The 21387-nt window shown below is 45.2% G+C and overlaps 1 protein-coding gene across 6 annotated transcripts in view; it reads right to left on the bottom strand.

Moving 5' to 3' along the window:
• Positions 1 to 14737: 14737 nt before the first annotated feature.
• kalrna (kalirin RhoGEF kinase a) overlaps positions 14738 to 21387 on the bottom strand; it is a 1222490-nt gene continuing 1215840 nt past the window's right edge. For 3 of the 6 annotated variants that reach the window (XM_038789520.1, XM_038789517.1, XM_038789519.1), the window contains 2 exons: positions 20294 to 20432; positions 14739 to 16980 (listed from right to left, as the gene is read on the bottom strand). In XM_038789520.1, coding sequence (XP_038645448.1) covers positions 16435 to 16980; positions 20294 to 20432 — 685 coding nt within the window. In that variant the 3' untranslated portion in view covers positions 14739 to 16434. Of the gene's footprint in view, positions 16981 to 20293; positions 20433 to 21387 lie in introns of all 6 variants that reach the window. The other 3 variants (XM_038789521.1, XM_038789523.1, XM_038789518.1) reach the window with 3 other exon arrangements.

Consider the following 21387-nt stretch of genomic DNA (forward strand, 5'->3'; position numbering starts at 1 on the left):
TTGTACATCTCATGGATTGCAAGCTATCGCCGAAGTCCCCACTTTTGTTTTACAGTTTGGTGATGGTTACTTAACTGCATTATCTATACCAGGCATTGTCAAACTCGGGGGCACGACCCGCAGGTGGGTGTCGGGAGGTTGGCGGAGCCATCCGTCACGGCGCTCCGGATCGCACAAATCTGCGTGCAACAGCCGCAGCAGCCAGTATTAATAACGCCGGCTGCAAGCCGCCTTCAAAATGGCCACGAACATGTAAAGAAAATGCGGCCGCACTGCGCATGCGCGCCAATGATCGGGTTGCGAAGGTCGGCCGGTTGGTAAAAATGGGTCTCCGGAAAAAAAGTTTGAAGAACACTGATCTATACTGCAATACATAATGCCCATGGCAGATAGGGAAGTGACCATTCAGTAAAATCGATTCACAGCTATCCATATACTTTGATAAATAAACACAGAAAAAGAGTTCGATGAAATAGATGCCAAAATCGTGAAATACAAATGAGCGGAAAATAGGTTCTGATGCTAAAATCATGGCGGGCGCCGATTTGACGCCAAATCGAAATTCTCTGTCACCTCAACAGCGGCGTCAATGCAGTCTGGAACGCACGTACCGTAAACACCGTTTGCAGTCATTAGCTGGCCCAACCCTGTTATCTCCGGGGCCTCCACGATTCTCTTCTTCCGATGGGTCGAGTTCCCGATGGCGCGGTTCATTTGTGCTTTTACAAATCATGAAACCGGTATCGTGGCTGCTGAGGGGTGAAAGGGGATACAGAAAGTGGCAACATCGTCATTGCATGCTGACAGTTGTGCTGCTGGCTGGGGAGCTTCTGCCAGGGCCGGGGAGTGTAGCAGGGGTGGCGAACAAGGGGTGTGGACAGGCACAGAGCACCATTGCCACAGCCGGGCAGGCAGCTAAGCAGCTGCACATGCCGTTAACAGCCACTGTGAACATAGGGCCACGGGTCTTATAGGTGTGCCCCCCAGGCAATTCCCCTGGGTGCCCTCTGGCCTCAGCCAAGCCATCAGCTGTATGGGCACACTCCAGCACAATCAGTGCCATCTTGTTGGCTGAGATGAGTGTGTGTGGAGATCGTAATGTGTATATGCAGCTGCAGCTTGTCAGCCTCCCAAATGTCAATCATGGACCCGGCGGATTTGACACCATTTTTCACTGGAATTGATTGTGTTCCACGAGGCACCTATGCTAGCCCCTCCACTATCACCGAATCAATTCAGGTTCGGCGCCAGTTTTGCTGTCATGAAAGTCCACAAATTCTGCATCGGTGTCAACACTTAGGGCTGGCTTTTCTGCCAGCGGGATGCTCCATTTTGCCGGCAGCCCGGGGGTTTCTCCACGGTGTGGGGCTACCGCCCCATCAATGGGTAACCCCATTGTCCAGCTGGCATAATGGAGCATCCCGCCAACGGGGTGAAACAGAAATGTGGCGCAGAGGGGTGGAGAATCCTGCCCATGAAGTTTCCCTCGGCATTAAAGCTTCAATATGAAACAATACTTGAATCATTATTTTAGCAAAATGAAAAAAGAGAGAGGTGTATACTGAGAAACCAAGCATTTAATAATGCATTAAATATTCAATAACAAACAGCCAGCACATGTGAAACAGTAAAGGCTTGCTTTGGATTTTGCTAACGTTATAACCAAAGCCAAACACTTTATGAAATATTCAAACTTTTATTACTCTAATTATGTGTGAATCACCTTTTTGAACTGTGTAATATGAGATACAGGATGTTGCATGCAGTTTCAGATTTCTAATATGCATATATACAGTCTGCTAGCTTTTCAGAAGTAAAAACAATCATTAGCAATTACTAAAATGTTCTTGTTCCACTTTCCAAAAATTACAACATATTTTCTCTGTAAATCATCAAAAATTAAATATATACACCAGACTTTATATAACATTTTGTTACTAAAAATATGCAACAAAGCTTAATGATCAATAAAAGGCCGATATGGAATAGTGCTGAGGCAAGCAATTGAGATGCTTTAAGGCTGTAAAGCTGTATGTATTCTTATTAAATTCTATAATGTAAAAATAAGTCATTACTGCTTCAAAAGTCAACTTTAGAAATGCTTTGTTAGGTCTGATTGTTTACGAACACTAACTGTACAGAATTGCCTTGTGCAGAAATGTAAAATATCTAGTAAGTAGAGATGCGCAGGTTAGGTGATTGGCCAGGTTAAATTGCCCCTTAGTGTCCAAAGGTGTGTCAGTTAAGTTAAGGGGTTATTGGGATAGGGCGAGGGAATGGGCTTGGATGGAGTACTCTTTCAGAGGGCCAATGCAGACTCGATGGGCCGAATGGTCTCCTTCTGCCCTGTAGGAATTCTATGATTCTGTGATTCTATGACAATGTTACGCAATAACCAACACTTTCATAAATGATTGACAACATCTGCACACATTTGTGAAAATTATACTGTGCATTTGACTTTCAGCTGCCTGTGAGATCACACAACATCATGTGCCGGCTTTAAAAATATATATTAATGAAACGTTTTTAAAATAAGTCATTGTAAACAATATAGGCATTCATACTCTTAAAAAAAGATCAAAAACAATCTTTCAATTCAAAATCTGACTTTGAATATTATTGATGCAGCAAATTGAATAAAAGTAACTTTAAGCATGAAGGGAAAAGGGAATTTTGCTCATGTATTCACAGTGTCAAAGCACAAACAGCATCAAGAGGTCAGAACTAGAACACAACAGGATTGAATGCCCAACATAATAAAACCTGTTAAAGTCAGTGTGGCCATTTTATAGTTGTAGCATAATTTGTTAAAGGTTATGAAAAGATTTCTGAATGATATTAAAATAAATTGAGATTAAAATGGCAGTTGTCAAAGAAAGCTATAAACTGAAAACTGCTGGTAGAAAAATGGATTTAATAAAGGGGCCTGGATAAACAACCGTTAAGATTTCATTTGAGATAGGTTCAGAAATAGGTTTTCCAAATTTATAGGTCAGTGACCTGATAGGTCAAGCATGTTGATAGGTCAAGCAAGATAGGTCAAGCCTTTGGCAAGGTGCCACACACAAGGTTGCTGCATAAGATAAAGATGCATGGCATTAAGGGTAAAGTAGTAGCATGGATAGAGGATTGGTTAATTAATAGAAAGCAAAGAGTTGGGATAAATGGGTGTTTCTCTGGTTGGCAATCAGTAGCTAGTGGTGTCCCTCAGGGATCCGTGTTGGGCCCACAATTGTTCACAATTTACATTGATGATTTGGAGTTGGGGACCAAGGGCAATGTGTCCAAGTTTGCAGATGACACTAAGATGAGTGGTAAAGCGAAAAGTGCAGAGGATACTGGAAGTCTGCAGAGGGATTTGGATAGGTTAAGTGACTGGGCTCGGGTCTGGCAGATGGAATACAATGTTGACAAATGTGAGGTTATCCATTTTGGTAGGAATAACAGCAAACGGGATTATTATTTAAACGATAAAATATTAAAGCATGCCGCTGTTCAGAGAGACTTGGGTGTGCTAGTGCATGAGTCACAGAAGGTTGGTTTACAAGTGCAACAGGTGATTAAGAAGGCAAATGGAATTTTGTCCTTCATTGCTAGAGGGATGGAGTTTAAGACTAGGGAGGTTATGTTGCAATTGTATAAGGTGTTAGTGCGGCCACACCTGGAGTATTGTGTTCAGTTTTGGTCTCCTTACTTGAGAAAGGACGTACTGGCACTGGAGGGTGTGCAGAGGAGATTCACTAGGTTAATCCCAGAGCTGAAGGGGTTGGATTATGAGGAGAGGTTGAGTAGACTGGGACTGTACTCGTTGGAATTTAGAAGGATGAGGGGGGATCTTATAGAAACATTTAAAATTATGAAGGGAATAGATAGGATAGATGCGGGCAGGTTGTTTCCACTGGCGGGTGACAGCAGAACTAGGGGGCATAGCCTCAAAATAAGGGGAAGTAGATTTAGGACTGAGTTTAGGAGGAACTTCTTCACCCAAAGGGTTGTGAATCTATGGAATTCCTTGCCCAGTGAAGCAGTTGAGTCTCCTTCATTACATGTTTTTAAGGTAAAGATAGATAGTTTTTTGAAGAATAAAGGGATTAAGGGTTATGGTGTTCGGGCCGGAAAGTGGAGCTGAGTCCACAAAAGATCAGCCATGATCTAATTGAATGGCGGAGCAGGCTCGAGGGGCCAGATGGCCTACTCCTGCTCCTAGTTCTTATGTTCTTATGTTCTTATTATGTTAGCAATTAATTTGCAACCAGATGATGAAATCAAGTGCTGCTCAAACCCAGTTGTTTAATCTATTCTCGGCTGGTCTGCTGCCAGTACGATGCTCAGGCAAGGCAACTCGTTCCCGCTGTTGTAAAAGTCTAAAATCATATCTGTTGCTGATTATCATGGAACAATAGACTGACCTGCCCCTGCTGTCTACAGGAGGATGAAGGAGCAGCCTGAAAGTGTAAATAACAATTTTAGAGTGGTTTCACAGGTCGGCGCAACATCGAGGGCCGTAGGGTCTGTACTGCGCTGTAATGTTCTATTCTAAAAACACCGATATTTCTGCTTAATCCTTTTTAATGGCCATCACCTCACGCAGGGTAAGCAAAACAGTCAACAAACTTCTCCATAATTTTCCGCAGAGGCGATGGCATGACTGCTGATAAAATGTGCAGAGGACACTAAATACGTTTGTGACTTCAGTACATGGATACCTGGGTATGGGTCACCTTCAGATAACAGGTTACCTCTGAGCAACAACAGACTGAACTTCAGCATCCAATTAATTGGACCACGTGTGGAAAACAAATTGTGGAAAACTCATTATGGTATCAGGAAACTTGTGACTGTCGTTGTGCCAGCATGCAACTGTCATTCAAAGGTGAACAATGCCACCTGTAATTCCTCTTGAATCAGGAGCCTGGTTCCAGAAAATTCCAAATATAAAACGAAACAGAATTGGGACAAAATGAGAGAATGTTGTTTTACTGACAGTGAGAATTAATTGAAGAACCTTAACAATTAAATATCTGCACTTAGGCTAAAATACCTTTGATGCCTAACTTGCAGTTTAGACATTTCTGAGCAAGGCAGCAGGCTGTTGAGTCCAAAATGAAACTATGACAAATATGGAAGTCATCACAAAAGGGAAAAGAAACGATTTACACTGAAGATAAGGAACACGGATATCCTGTAAGTTGTTGTGCATTACTTTCCATATTTTTCAACGGATTTTATTGTACCTTTGTGCTGTGCTGCAATTTTTCTCTATAACTGGAATTAACAACTTGCCATTAGAGCACTATTGCATTCCAGCACTTTGTTGTTAAGTTACATTCTGCTTTATAAAAAGAAGTTATTTTACATTTAAAATTGTAAGTCCAATCCTGATGATTGACCAAGAATTTTAAGCCCTGATCCTAACTCGGGACATGTGGCAAGCGTGGGACTGGCAAGGTGAGTATAATTCTTCCAGGTTTGCCAACGTCCAAGCCATTTTAACATTTGAGTTTCATTTAAATACAGCAAGCTCAATGTCTGCCTGAACCAAATATCCATTAGGCCAATGGATAGGCGTTGGATGACTGTATCAGGAGGCCAGTCGGTAACTCGCAGTTAGGTTCCCAGTTAAGTAGCTGAAGGGGTGGGGGAGGTCCCAGGTGGAAAGTTACATGGAATTGAGGAGGCCCAGAAATTCTTTGTGGGGCTTGTCCTTCTGAAATCAGTTAAAAATTAACATATTTTATCTTTACAACCCTCTTCTGGACCTGCTTGTCCTGTGTGCAGGATTTCTCTGACAAGGCCGGCATCAGGTGATGGCTTTGTTCCTGCTGGTTAAAAAGTAATCTGGGTCTGAATGATTTGTACAGACCTCGGCCTATGTAAAGTAGGCCCTGCCCAAACTTCCCCAGTTAAAATAGCACAGATACTCCTGAAAGTGCCAAGCTATCAATATTTCAACTCCACTTCCTTGTTCCTTCTTGTCACTGTATGCTTTGTTTACCTCTTGCAACGTAGATATTTGGTTCATATAAGAATGACTTGAATTCTCTAGCCTTGAACTCTGCCACCATATTCACTTGTAATGTTATGGTGGGAAATATTTATGCTCACACAAACAGATGAAAACTTGATTCAATTAAAATAAAAGGTGTGAAGAGAACATCTTGGTGGCATGTGAAAAAATACTTATTGTATTCCGTTTAATATTTGAACATAATGATTTAAATATTATCCATTTTTCCCAAAGTTTTCTCAACAGAGTGTCTGTCACACTTTGTGACAAAATTGTTTTTATACAACAAAACATAGGGCGGGATTCTCCAGTCCCCCAGCTGCATGTTTCTCGGTGGCACACTGTTCACTGGCGGCGAGATTCCCTCTTCCCTCCGCTTGTCAATGGCATTTCCCATTGAAGCCACCACATGCTGCTGGGAAATCCATGGGTGGCGGTTAGCATCCAGCAGGAAAAGAGAATCCCAACGGCCAGAAAATTCTGGTCACAATTTGATTCTTCTTCCTTTAAGAATTCTCTCACCACCCACCTCGAAGGTCTTTGACTTGCAGTTGTATGAACCATCCATGGGTATCATTTCCCCAGTACCCCTTATTCTTCATGTGTGACTGTTGGCAGGCTATTTCTCACAGGTGCCTGATCTTCCCCTTACAGTGTCCAAACAATAGTGCTTCCAGTAGCAGTCAATGGATAGTCACTAAGGCTGTCTTAAGCATGTTTTCCTGCTTCCTAGCCCAGGAGCACTCAGGTTAACTAGAGCTCGATTGACATCACTCAAACGAGATGATCTAACTCAGCACAGACTGAAGATTGAACTTGGCATCTTTCTATTCTGTGCCAGTTATTCAATAGTTAACCTCATTAAATCACCCGGGTTTGATCTTTATCACTCTCTGTTTGGTAATTGAATAGAAAGAGAAAAACCTTTTTCACAGTACCATATGATTTCTGAGAAACATTTAAAAGCACTTCACACAAATTACTTCTCAATTGTCATCACTATTATGTAGCCAAACATAACAGTGTATGCCAACTGAGATATATTGGGAGATGGACAGAGTTGACATAAGCACCATATTTTTGTGTAATTCAGAAATTTTATTCTTCTTCACTATGGGATCGCTTCCGATGTGCTATATTAAAACATGCAAAAATCAAATTAGCCAATTGTCTTGATGAAATATGTAAATACAGTTACAATGTTGAATCACTCCTGTCACCTCGTTGTGCATTATAGAATTATGCACCTGGTCTGGATTATTCTGGCAGGACTGAATCAATAAGCTTGCCATTCATTTAATTTAGTGGAAAATGTGGTGATTAGGAATTAATCATAGAATTTACAGTGCAGAAGGAGGCCATTCGGCCCATCGAGTCTGCACCGGCTCGTGGAAAGAGCACCCCATCTAAACCCACACCTCCACCCTATCCTTGTAACCCAGCAACCCCACCCAACACTAAGGGCAATTTTGGACCCTAAAGGCAATTTATCATGGCCAATCCACCTGACCTGCACATCTTTGGACTGTGGGAGGAAACCGGAGCACCCGGAGTAAATCCACGCACTCACGGGGAGAACGTGCAGACTCCGCACAGCCACCCAAGCCGGGAATCGAACCTGGGACCCTGGAGCTGTGAAGCAACTGTGCTAACCACTGTGCTACCGAATGGCATCCTGTGCGGGGAACCAGGGACCTTGGCCAAGCAAAGGTGTGACTGCTTAACCAGTCAGATTGAAGAATCTTTCCTGAGGCACATGTTACTCGAAACCAGGAAGTGTAAGTTAGAATAGTGGCTGGGAATTTACCCCAGGCTTTGGGACCTGGGTGTTTGGGTATAATGTGGATCCTGAGACCACATTTGGTGGCAGTGGAACAGGCTTGATGGTTTTACCACAGCTGGCCTCTGCTGCTAATTACAGGCCCACCATACAATTAAGGATTACAAGGAGGCCCCTGATACCCCTGGACCAGTCAGAGGACTGCCGGCCCTGACTCTTCAGCAGTGCGATCAGGAGAGATTGTTACTGAGGCACGTAGGTGGTCTCAATTCTCCAGCAGGTAATGTGAGAGGATATGTTAAAAATTAGGGAACCAATGTTTGTAGGGAATGCCCCTCTGGGCGATTGTTGGGGTGACGGGGTCTGGGGAGTGCCTTCTGTGCCTGTTATCCCATCTAAATGCCTTGAAGGTATTGGCTCTGATAGCTGCTACTCCCCCTCCCCCCCATCCCGCGGGAAGCTGCTGTTGGCAAAATACTAGTGGTATCCGAAAAATGGTTCATAATAGGGCCTTGAAGGGCAGCACAGTGGTCAGCACTGCTGCCACACAGCACCAGGGCTGGGTTCAATTCTGGCCTTGGGTCACTGTCTGTGTGGCATTTGCACATTTCTCCCCGTGTCTGCAGGGGTTTCCCCTGAGTGCCCAGCGGAATTTTCTCCTACAGCCCAAAGATATGCAGATTAGGTGGATTGGCCATGATAAATTGCCCCTTTGTGTTCAAAGATGAGAAGGTTAGGTGGGGTTACAGTGATTGGGTGGGGGAGTTGGCCTAGGTTGGCTGCACAGTCAGAGGGTGGGGGCATATTCGATGGACCAAATGGACCCCATCTACGATTTTATGGAAGTATGTAAATTGCATGCAAGCAGCCAGTCCGCATCATAGCCCACTGCTGCAAAAATGCACTGGCAACAGAACTGCATCCCAACACTTGTCCCCCCTGCCCTCCAACCCACCACCTGGAGGTTGGTTAAATTCTGCCCTTTAACTCAATAGCAAATTGTGTACAGAGTGAAATAGAGAGAATGAAACATAGGACTCAGAGAAAAAAATACTTTTTTCTTTTTTTAAAATCTTGAACAATAATTAACAACTGAAAGATTGGGACTCCACACTTGTAAAACTAAATTTCAGTGCCTAAGAGCTTGTTTGGCAGTAATCAAGGCTGATCACGCTGTTGAAAATTCACTTGAATGGACAATCCCTAACTTCTTTGGCGTGTTTAGAGGTATCTAGAGAGTATGTGCCACAACTGCATGTCATTCCATGTAAATGAATGTCAAGTCGCTCAGGAAGATTCTGTTAAAGAGAGCTTCTGGAGGAGCAAGGCAATTCGCACAGCAAGTTCCTGATTTCTGTATTTAATTGCACAGGTACAGACTGCAGACGTTGCCACTTACATACATAACGAACATTCAAACTAGGAGGAGTCGGCCATTTGGTTCCTCGAGCCAGCTCCACCAGTTAATAAAATCATGGCTGAACTGCTTGTGGCATCTACTTTTCTGCCTACCACCATACCTTTTGGCTCCCGTGTTAATCAAGAATCTAACAGCTTTAAAATATTCAATGATTGAGCCTTCTCCTCGTGTCTGTTCTCTGGAAAAGAGAATTACACCGACTAATGACTCTTTGAGAGAAAATAAATTCTCCTCATCTCCATCTTCGAAAGGAGGCCCCTCATTTTTAAACTGCGCCACCTAGTTCTAGTCTTTCCCAAAAGGGGAAACATCCTCTCCATATCCACCCTGTAAGGTCCCCTCAGAATGGTTTATGTTTCAATAAGATCAGCTCTATTTCTTCTAAACTCCAATGGATACAGGCCCAACCTGCCAAGCCTTTTATCAAATTCAACAACCATATAATCAGCCCCTTCATCCAAATTATTGTTATAGGGCAGAATTTTTCCAAAATTTGTTAGGATGATAGGCTCTGACTGAAAACCGGCATGTATCTCTCCAGATACACTGCCAGGTTTTCAAACCAGATCTTGACCCACTCTGAGAATACAAAATTGTGGGGGGAGGGGGGAAAGAGGCTAGTTTATGCCGTCAGTCTGGCATTGGGGGGGCCATGGGTGCTGGTGTCTGATAGGGTCGGCAAGTCATCAGGTTCTTGGGGACTGATAATTTTCCCAGTATCCTTTCCCTGGTGATTGTAATTGTTTTAACTTCCTTCCTCACTTTCACCTCTTCGTTTGCAAGGGGAAGCTAAACAAAAAAAACTCTAAGTAGCCATGTAAATAAAACTATGAATCATTGGCTAGTGAAATGTATTGCTCCGTGAATGGGTGCATTTCAAAGCCTGTTGAACGATTTGAAGCCTTTTGAAGAAGCCTCTGACACTTGTAACAGCTGATGCTTTAAACACTTGTGTCTGAGGCAGCTGATGTTAGGGAAGGGTAAGTAAAAATGCAGTGATTTTTACTCTACTGCCTGAACTGCTCTTCAGCTTTCAGCCAAGGGTGACTGATGGGGGTCTCTGTTGGGGGACTTTGATAGAGGCTGGGGGGATCGTGGGGCAGGGGAGAGGTCGGGCTACCCTCATATGTGCGTGCTGCGGGGTTTGTGACCCGTTATTCCCGTGGTGGGTGGGGGGGGGGGGGGAGACTGCCCTTATTTCCTACTTGTCAGCGGGGTGGGGGCAGGATTTGAGTCATGGGGGGCCTTCCAATGGACTTTGGGAGCACCTCAGTTATGCTCTGACTCCCATGACCTGACGTGTGGTCCACCACATCAGGGCCATGCTTGGGCAAACTTGCACCAAAGGACGGCAGGTGGATTCCCCGCTATAGGGGTCAGAGAATAATGGGGCATGGAGAGGGATGAAGAATCAGGCTTCCAACCCGGCAATCACATTCAAATGTATTTAAATAGGCTTATTGCATAATCCCACGGGCATGGGGGGGGGGGGGGGGTGGGTTATTCGTTCATGGGACATGGACATTGCGGGCTGTGCCAGCTTTATTGACCATCCCTAAGTGCCCCTGAGGAGGCAGTTAAGAGCCAACCACATTGCTGTGGGTCTAGAGTTAGACCAGGTAAGGATGGCAGATTTCCCTCCCTAAAGGACATTAGTGAACCAGATGTTTTTTTTATGACAATTGGCAATGGTTTCATGGTCATCGTGAGACTTTGATTTCCAGATATTTTATTGAGTTTTTAAATTCCATCACCTGATGAGATTCGAACCCAGGTCCCCAGATCATCACTCTGGGTCTCTGGATTACTAGTCCAGCGACAAACCATTATGCCTCTGTCTTCCCTACTTGTCAGCGGGGTGGGGAGGAGGAAGGCAGGATTTGAATTGTGGGGAGGTAGCACGCTGCAGCTCGCAACGGGGCTGCGGAAAATGGCAACAGGTCTGGCGCCTGGTGGCGAGCCTGTTTTTCCGGGGACGCTTCATTTTCCGGCCAATCGGGATATCTGATCGCAGCTGTGAGGAATGGAGATTCCCAGCCCACAAAATGTACACTTTAATACAATCTTTAACTTCCTTATTTAGCCACAGATGGTGCATCTTTAATCAAATGAGCATGATTCTCTGGCCGTATTGTGCTTGAGCGAAAGCACAACACGGCTGGAGAATCCCGGGAGAGGCTGCCAGCAGGCTACCCAACAGGCTCCGCGTCTCGCGAGATTCAACAAGTCCCGCGAGACGTCATGTTGGAACTCCGCCCCAAATGGGCATAGCCAAACGCCGCTCCCAGAAGTAGGTCGTAAACCAACTTATGACCTACCTGCCCGGGATTCACCAACCTCCCTCAATTCTTCGGCCTCCCCAGGAGGCTGCAGCCCTCAAATATGGACCAGGCAGAATTGCACCCAGGGAGCCTCTCAGGCCACGGAGCTCCTTTGGTGGTCAGTGTCAGTACAGGGTGGCCACCTGGCCGTCCCCAGGAATGTGGGCTCCTTGGCACTGCCCAGTTAGCAGGTTGGTACTGCTACCCTAGTACTGCCAAGGTGCAAGGGTTGTAATGCAAGGTTGCCCAAATACCAGGGTGGCACTGGCAAGGGCCAGAGTGTGAGGGGCCATGCTCATGAAATGAGGGTGATGGGGGGTGGGGGGGGGGGGTGGGTTTGAAGGGTGGGGGAGTGCAGGACCTCTGGGAGATTGGAGGAGTAATGAGTGGGGGTCCTAGAAAAAGGGGCTTGTGGGTCCTGAAAAGGGGGGATCCTCAGGGACCCCATTGTGGGGTGTCCTCACTTGTCGGGTATGGGGTAGAGTTCTTGTGTGTGGAGAGTGACATTGCCCATGGATGGGAGGTATCCACAAGTTCACTTAGAGATCGGGGCACCCTTTGAAAATGGCAGCCCCATCTCTGAGTCAGCTTCCCAGTATTAAAAAAGATTCTAAGGGCAGGATTTCCGGCCGCGTCCGGCCAGTGACCGGAAATTCCTTCTGAGGTCAGTGGATTTCACCATTCTATGTGGCCCGCCCATGGCGTTCCTGCGGTGGGCTGGGCGGGAGAATCTTGCCCTAAGTGTGGGCTAAACTGGTGAGAAATTCCCCAGGGTCCAGAAAAGTGACTAAGGGCACAGAAAAGTAACTAAGTGTCATTGAATAGCGGTGGGGAACTCGCCAGCAGAGCCGACGGGAAACTCCCAGAAAAACCCACCGCAAATGAATTTTTGTTTGGGAACATCGCGCCCAATGAGTGGGATTCTCCGATCCCTGACGCTGATTATGAAATTGGCAATTTGGCAGAGAATCCGTTTTACGATGAAATCGGGAGCGGCGCCTCTTTCCAGAGGCTGTGCCCCTCCAAAACAGCGTCATCAAGGAGCACGCTTTTTGGGACGGCCTCAGGATCTAACTTGAAGGCCCTCCCCCGATGCTCAGCCTCCTATGGGCCGAGTTCCAGATTGCACGGGGATGTGTGGGGGCCGATTCTCCCAAATGGAGCCCAAGTGTTCGCGCTGTCGTGAACGCTGTCGTGTTTCACGACGGCGCGAACAGGGCACGGGGACAACCGATTCTGCCACCCACAGGGGGCCAGCACAGCGCTGGAGTGCTTCCCGGCGCCAAATGGGCACCGCACCAACCTGCGCATGCGCGGGGGACTTCTTCAGCGCGCCGGCCCCTACTCAACATCGCATCAGTGTTCAGGGGCCGCCTGTGCAGGAAAGTAAGCTGGTGGAGGTGGAGAGGCCGGCCCGGTGATCGGTGGGCCCTGATCGCGGGCCAGACCCCATAGGAGCCCCCCCCCTCCCCGTGAAGGATCACATTTTCCCCGCCCCACAGGCCGCCCTCGACCCTTCGTGTAGACTTCCTGCCGGCAGTGACCGGGGTGAACGGCGCCGGCGGTACTTTGTCGTATCAGCGCAGCTGCTCGGCCCATCCGGGTCGGAGAATCGGTGGCCACGCCGATTCCAGCGGCCCGTGGCCAGTGCCTCGTCAAACGCGCCTGCGCAAATGGCGGCGATTCTCCACACCTCGAGGTGGCGTGGTGCAGTTGCGGCGATTCTCCGGCCCGGCACGAGGCTCGGAGAATTGCCCCCATGGTCTCAGCAGTCGGGAACCCGGCATGGTGGGTGCGGACTGTATCCAGCACTGCCAAAGTCAGACAGGCGTTGTGCTGCTGGCAAGGGAGGGGGGCTTTGGCGAGGGTTGGGGGTACTTGGGGCGAGTGGCCCAGGGTGGCAAGGGGGTGTTCGGGCAGCAGTATTTGGCAGGTTGGGTCTGCGCGCGCCTGGCGCCATGTTGTACAGCGCGACCGCTGCAGGTCATTACTGTGCGCATGCGCGGCCACAGTCCTGGCAATTCTCCAGGTGTTTGTATCGGGAAGGCCGTGTGCGTTTTACGTGTCACCGGTCAGAGAATCAGTGCTGGGGCCTCGCCGATCTTTCCCTCGTAAAACACCACGGACCCTCCGGACATAGCCCCAACACCGGAGAATACAGCCCAATGTCTTTCTTTCTCACTGTCATGTACCTTTGCTGAATATTATATGTCCCCTTAAATATCTGCCACTACATCTCTACTGACTTAAGCTGTTAACCTAATTTCCCAGTATACTTTAGCCAGCTCCTGTATGATTTACTTCTTAACAATAGTGAGTGAGCATTGATTGCCTCAACATTACTTTTTTTTTGTTGCAAAATCTGGCCCTTTGTTCATATTAATTGGGGTGATTTTAATCTACAGCTGAACATCAACTCTAAATGATTGAGCACCATTTCAAATCCCAAATGAAGGCCAACATTAGGAACACTTAATTCTGAGGCGTGGGAGCATTTGCATAATTAATCACAACCACAGGTCACAGATGCAGACTCAGATGTTGGAGCACATTACTGATGGGAAAAGGAAAATCACAAATAAATCAGGTTTAATGAATGGGGATAAAAATGGTGAAAGCCTTTGGAGAACCTCCAAGGTCTATCTGCCCGTTATCAGCCTTTCACAAGGCTGACAGGACAGCCAATTAAAAGTGTCAGGTGAAAATTAAACGAATAGTAACCATAGCACATTATGGTTACTAATGTGCCATTAGTTACTAAGTGACAGTGAAGCCGACATGCAAACCCCTGTTTCATGGCCGCTGAAGTGGAATGGGAGCTGGATGAGGAGCTTTCAGCAAAAATTGCCCTTTCTGCCAGCCCACTGTATCAATTCCATCATAGAACATAGAACAGTACAGCACAGAACAGGCCCTTCAGCCCTCAATGTTGTGCCGAGCCATGATCACCCTACTCAAACCCACATATCCACCCTATACCCGTAACCCAACAACCCCCCCCCTTAACCTTACTTTTTATTAGGACACTACGGGCAATTTAGCATGGCCAATCCACCTAACCCGCACATCTTTGGACTGTGGGAGGAAACCGGAGCACCCGGAGGAAACCCACGCACACAGGGGGAGGACGTGCAGACTCCACACAGACAGTGACCCAGCCGGGAATCGAACCTGGGACCCTGGAGCTGTGAAGCATTTATGCTAACCACCATGCTACCCTGCTGCCCCTGCTACCCTGCTGCCCCATCGATCAGGGTTACAATGTGCCAACTTACATATCAGAGTGATGCCACTGGGATCTCCTCGCCCAGTTTGCATTGGGAAAAGAGCCTCCACCTGCATTTCATTTCTTAAGCTGCCATAATTCTTTTGCATGCCAAGAAATCAAATGGATGAGACTCCAAAACCATTTTTGATAGGCAAATGAAGCTCTTAGCTGCTTCAGATGGCCGTTTCAGCTGCTTGTCCGGTTGGGAAATTCACCAGAATGGAAATACAACTTATTTCTGCATCATTAGTACTCCAATTCAGGGTGTAGCAATGGTTCCATTCATAAAATTGAATGAAAATATAAAGTGTTGCAGTTTTTCAATAAAACTTTTCATTATCCAGAATTTTAAGCTTTCAAACTGATGTTCCTGCATATAAATAGGGGTATTTTTAGGGTGTGTTAAATGATAGTGGCCTTCCAATCTCCCATATTTGACAATTGCATTTCCATGCTTCTTATTCCATCTGAACAATATTGTTCACTTCTGGTTGTACAAATATAAATAACTATCATGAAAATTAACCAGGACAGTGCAGCTTTCAGAAGAATGCAGGGGGAATTTGGTTTTGTTTTAAGTGCCATCAATGCTTTGTGCGTTAAAGGCATCACAAGGTGTGGCGCTGGCCACACCAAACAGGAAAGTGCCATGTTTAATGATTGCAGTTGAATTACTGATAGGAACCAGGGCAGAAGTGGAGATGGTAAAATGAACTTAATACCAGTTCGCTAGCGAGGAAAATAAGAAAAATTAGTGAGCACTCCTGCTCTTGATTGCTATCCGTTGATTACAATTGGAAAACAGGTATGCGGACATTACGCTTTAATAGCCCATCAACCCTCACCATTCTAGGTTCACACATGAAGAGAGGCACTTGGGCAAAATACCTGAGGCCTCCCAGATCCCAAGGAGAGAAAACTGAATTTAAAAACAAAAAATGCTTTTTTTGATAATGTTTTACTTGTCCATAGAGTCAATTGTATGAATGTGTGCTACTAGAGGAGGCCTCATTGGCAGATCTGCATTTCGTGAGACTGTGGATCCTCACCCATCAGGGACCAGAAAACGATACCAGCAAGAATTTCCCAAAATGCACAAGTACCAGAAAGGTCACTCATCTGCAGTACATATTCTTAAAGTTGGATTTCCCAGAATGCCTGCTAACTTTTCGAAGACTATAGCAGCATTGCTTTATGAAACTAAATAATTTAAAGCACATCATTTATTTTGTTTCGAGTATCTGATTACTGATGCAATTTTCTTCATTTTCTTGGCATCTACTTGACAACATTCAGCAGGTGAAATATTGGGGAGATTAATTTTGCAGTTGTTATATGCTTTACAAAACTCATTGCTCGTTAAAACTTCAAATAATGATAATTTCTCAAAGGGTTAAAACATTCACCTTCAATATTCAGTAAATAGACTGAAATTTGCTCATCTGGTTTGCCATGTATCTCCAAAGATAATACTTCAGAAACATTCTATATATATATATGATTCTATTGGTAACGTAAACCTGTTTGAAACTATTCAAGTTGTGCTTCAGCCCAATATTCCAGCACTGTGGAGTACAATAACTCAGTGCATTGTTCAGCAAGGTGGTGACTCATTATATACAGGTCACTGTTGCTTCACATCCTTGATCCAAGACTGCTTGGGTAGAAAACTTTCACATTGCTGACAGGACGTACATCATTTTGATGTCGGCGGCGCTCAATAAACAAAGCCAACCGTGAGGTATCCAGTGGGTTTGTGGAGTAACTGTCGTTTTGAGGATGTAGCCAAGGATTTTGTAAACAAGTAGCAGCTGTGGGTCTCCAGCGAAAATCTCCCTGAAGCAGGGCCCTTATGAAGTCTCTGGCAACGTGGCTGATTCCCTGAAAATACTCATCAGGGAAACTGAAATCCCGTCGACAAATGTTCATACATGTCTCCTCTACACTCTCATCCAAGAAGGGGGACACCCCACTTAGCATCACATAAGTGAGCACCCCAAGGCTCCAGATGTCTGTACTTAGTGAAACTGGTGTTCCCTGGATTACTTCAGGGGCTGCAAATTCTGGATTTCCCAACAACTGATGTACATAATAATAAGTAGTGATTTGAATGGCGTCACCCAAATCTATCAACTTGACACGCGGCACAGGTGTGTGAAGATCAATCAGTAGATTTTCTGGCTGTTAGAAAAGAAAATAATTATTAATAAAGCTGAAACAGTGACAGTTGCAATGTTTACTTAGCCCTGTGTAAATGCAAACTATTGACTTCCAGCCTATTGGGGGCTTTTATACTGATGTTCAGCAACAGGTCCAATAATCTACAAATCCCTACATCCTCCTCCCTCTTTCTCTGCAGAAATAACTGAAGATCGTCTTGTGGCACTAACAATTGCACTCAAAGACGAGAGACAAGTACAATTAAGGCTTTATTGCTGTGTGATGCTATTCCTCCGGCTGCAACTGGAGACTAGGGTCTGAATGACTCACACGCATATTTATACACAAGCTCCCTGTAGGTGGAGCTAGCCAGCAGGGGCTTACCGGAGGAACCTGTATTACAGGTACAGCCATACAGCCCCCTACTGCAAGTATGCATATCTACAGTGGTTATCACCACACGTCTTATACGAAATTCCATTCCTCAGCTATGTATTTGTGTATGAACGAGCATCTGCTCCCAGTGCTATTGTCAATCATTGGCATTAAACATATTTTTAGTTGTCTCAAAGATTTTCTTCATTCTTTGCAAAGAAGGTCCAACATGTGGCTGTCCTCTATTGTTAACATTTTAGTCTGCTCATGCTACCATCACCTTGGCTTGTGCAGCCTCCCAGAATGAACCATAAGCCTTCTGGCTAATGCTGCTAACAATCTGGAGAATATCCTGCCACAACAGCAGCTCCCCCTTTCTCTACAATGTGCCAGTTAGTGCCACAGAGAGCCAACACGTGCTGCAGAGAGCCAACTAATGCCACGGGAAGCCAACCACAGCTTTGGGGTGACCAGAAACCTGACCGGCTGTTGTGGAAACATCCAGGAGATTGGAAAGGGAGACAGATATAAAGCTGACAGTGTGCGGCTGGGTTAGGTGTGAATGAAAACAGGAAAGAATGCGGGGATTGGGGGTTGAGAGAACGTCAAAAGACTTGAAGTTGGAGGAAGGAAATCTGGGCAGAGAAAAAAACTGTGGTGATAGGAAGATGGGGGTGTAGAATGGGATCTTTGGGGAGGGGGGAGCATAGGAGAGAGAGAGTTGACAGGAAATGGTATGCAGGAATACAAAGAACAAAGAACAATACAACACAGGAACAGGCCCTTTGGCCCTTCAAGCCTGCGCCAGTCACGATACCAACCTTTGCCAAAACCCTCAGCACTTCCTTGTGCTGTATCCCTCCATAGCCTTCTTACCATGTGTTTGTCAAGATGCCTTTTGAACACCGTTAATGTATCTGCTTCTACAACCTCCCCTGGCAACGCGTTCCTGGCACTCACCACCCTCTAAAAAAACCTGCCTCGCACATCTTCTCTAAACTTTGCCCCACTGACCTTAAATCTATGCCCCCTTGCAATTGACCCCTCCATCGTAGGAAAGAATGCCTGCCCATCCACTCTATCCATGCCCCTCATAATCTTGTAGACCTCTGTCAGTTCACCCCTCAACCTCTGTCATTCCAATGAAAAAGTCCGAGTCTATTCAGCCTCCCCACACAACTAACACCCTCAGACCAGACAACATCTTGGTAAACCTTCTCTGCACCCTCTCCAAAGCCTCCACATCTTTCTGGTAGTGTGGCAACCAGAATTGTGCGCAATATTCCAAGTGCGGCCGTACCAAGGTTCTATACAACTGTGGCATGATTTGCCAGTTTTTATACCTGATGCTCCTTCCAATGAAGGCAAGTATTCCGTATGCTTTCTTGGGTCAGGATAATAGGGCTTGTACAGAAGGGAGAGGAAGATGGGTCAGGGAAGAGAGGAAGATACAGGGTTGGAGTAATTGGTGCCCAACTGAGGGGAGAGAGGGAGACTGGAGTATGTGTTGGGGTGGAACCCATTAGTTTTTGCATAGCCAGCAACAGAACCAATATTGCTTCATTGGAGCAGCACTTAAGGTAAAGCCAGCAAAGGGATGAGTGAAATGAAGGCTTTCATATGTTAAATAGTGAAAAATTGTCTCTACTGGTGGCTGAATAGGAAAGAAAGATATTGAGGCCTAAAATTCTAATTCTATGAAACAAGGGGTAAAGCTAAGGAAGGTATTTGAATTTAGGGCTATTATAGCATTGGCCCTTCATCACAAATGACTATTGAGGCAGAAACCAATTACACTTAAAAGAGAAAGGGGCAAATATTCGTAAAGGAGGATTATAAAAAGATCTTGGAGAAATAGGGTTATAGGAGAGAGCCTCCTACCAGCACACACATCCATCAGCCATGTTTTTGCCAGCTCTATACCCAGTGTATCAATATTGTGCTCCTTATGCATGTTTTCAAATCTCTCCAAGATTTCTCTCCATCTTCCCTCAGCAATCATCCCCAGTTCCAGGTCCTATACGCTTGCTCTATTACTCTGATTCTGTATTACTGCTTCATCAACTCCATCATGTGCTGTGATCTATCAGCCACACTGCCATTGCCATTTGACACTTTGCTGTGCTACCTCTTTCCTTCAAATGCCTTTTAAACAATTGCCTTCAGCCATGCCTTCTGTTCTATATTTCTTCAGCTTCCTTCTGAGCACCTTGTAAAGTACTCTGAGATGTTAGTTAACATGAGAGGGAGTAATATCAATGAAAGTTGTTGAAGAATGCAGTCTTAATACCATGATGTGGAGATGCCGGCGTTGGACTGGGGTGAGCACAGTAAGAAGTCTTACAACACCAGGTTAAAGTCCAACAGGTTTGTTTCAAACACGAGCTTTCGGAGCACGGCTCACCTGAAGAAGGAGCCGTGCTCCGAAAGCTCGTGTTTGAAACAAACCTGTTGGACTTTAACCTGGTGTTGTAAGACTTCTTACTGCGGTCTTAATACCAGTTTCAGCTATAATCAGGTAATGCCCTCCACTGTCAAATTTCCTACTGTCTCAGTTCAACTATGTGGCATCAAATGAATGCTAGTGAATATGGAACAAACCTAGCAAGGAACCAATGTCTTTGTCAGAAAAGCAGGATGTAGGAGAAAATTTGAAAAAACCCCAAAACGGTATACAATGTTACTGAGCAAATAATGCAATCAGCAGCTAAGATTTAATACTGGTATTAATTGTTTGCTGCATCCCTGGCATTAAGGAGCTAGTTTATCTGGCATCATTCTAAATATTTACTTTACTTCATATTGCCCAAATAAATTGAGCAAAGGCAGCCATCTGATGTCCATTTGGTCACCAAATTAAATGGAAGAATTTTATGATACAACAAAATTTAAGAAAACGTAAATGTGAAAAGGATATATAAAATTCTATATTGATTTGTTTATTTGGGTACAATCCTACCTTCAAATCCAAATGAGCGACCCTGCAGTTGTGTAGATATTGGAGAGCTTCCAAAGTGTCCCGGATGTAAAAGGCTACCTTTTCTTCCAAATGGTCCCCTTGATTTACCAGAAATTCAAGCAAGCGACCATTATCCAAGCTTTGAGACAAGAACAGAAATATTTAGAATACCCACAAGTTATACCTTACCCTAATATGTTTTAATCATAACAAGGGATGAGGAGGGGTGAGAGTTAACAGGTGTTTTTGACTAAAATAAATTACAATTATTTCACATTTCAGATGTCATACATGTGTTCTACACATCGTTTTTGAGCACTTTCAGCATGAGACGTCCTACCACAAAATAGTTCTATGGAATGCTGATTTAATGCTTGAGCTCTGGGCGAGACTTCTATGGAAAGTAAAATTAGACAGGGACGGAAACTGTGTGGTGAACCGGTTAGTTTCCGGAATTACCCCCCAATGACTTGCTCCCACCAGTCTCTTCAAAAATGCTCTGAAATTCTTGTTAGGCTCTGACGTCTAGAGGTAAAAGGTTTTTAAAAGACCTGTTAATAACTTTATAATCAATTAAAGGCATATTGGTTTTGCAACGCAGCATGTAATTGTACTGTAAAGTAACTGTGCGCAGAAAGGTGAAGGAAAAGAAATCTGGTCCTTTAAATATATCTGCTCGAAACTGAAATAACATGCAGTCCCTCTGTGGCTTTAATGATAAATCTGGTCCCTCAGTGGACTCCTGGGTTCAGAGTTTCTGCTTTGGGCATTATTGGCCTCCTGGGCACCATCTTTTTTTTCTGTTCATGGGATGAGGGCATCACTGGCTGAATCAGCATTTATTGCCTGTCCCCAAGGGCATTGAAGAGCCAACCACATTTCTGTGGGTTTGGAGTCACATGTAGGTCAGACCAGTTAATAATGGCAGATTTCCTTCCCTAAAGGACATCAGCGAACCAGACAGGTTTTTACGGCAATCAACAACGGTTTCATGGTCACCTTTAGACTTTTAATGCCAGATTTTTATTGAATTCAAATTCCACCACATGCCCTGGTGGGATTTGAACCCAGGTCCCCAGAGCATTACCCTGGTC

Source organism: Scyliorhinus canicula, chromosome 2, assembly GCF_902713615.1.
Source record: "Scyliorhinus canicula chromosome 2, sScyCan1.1, whole genome shotgun sequence".
Taxonomy (NCBI): Eukaryota; Metazoa; Chordata; class Chondrichthyes; order Carcharhiniformes; family Scyliorhinidae; genus Scyliorhinus; species Scyliorhinus canicula.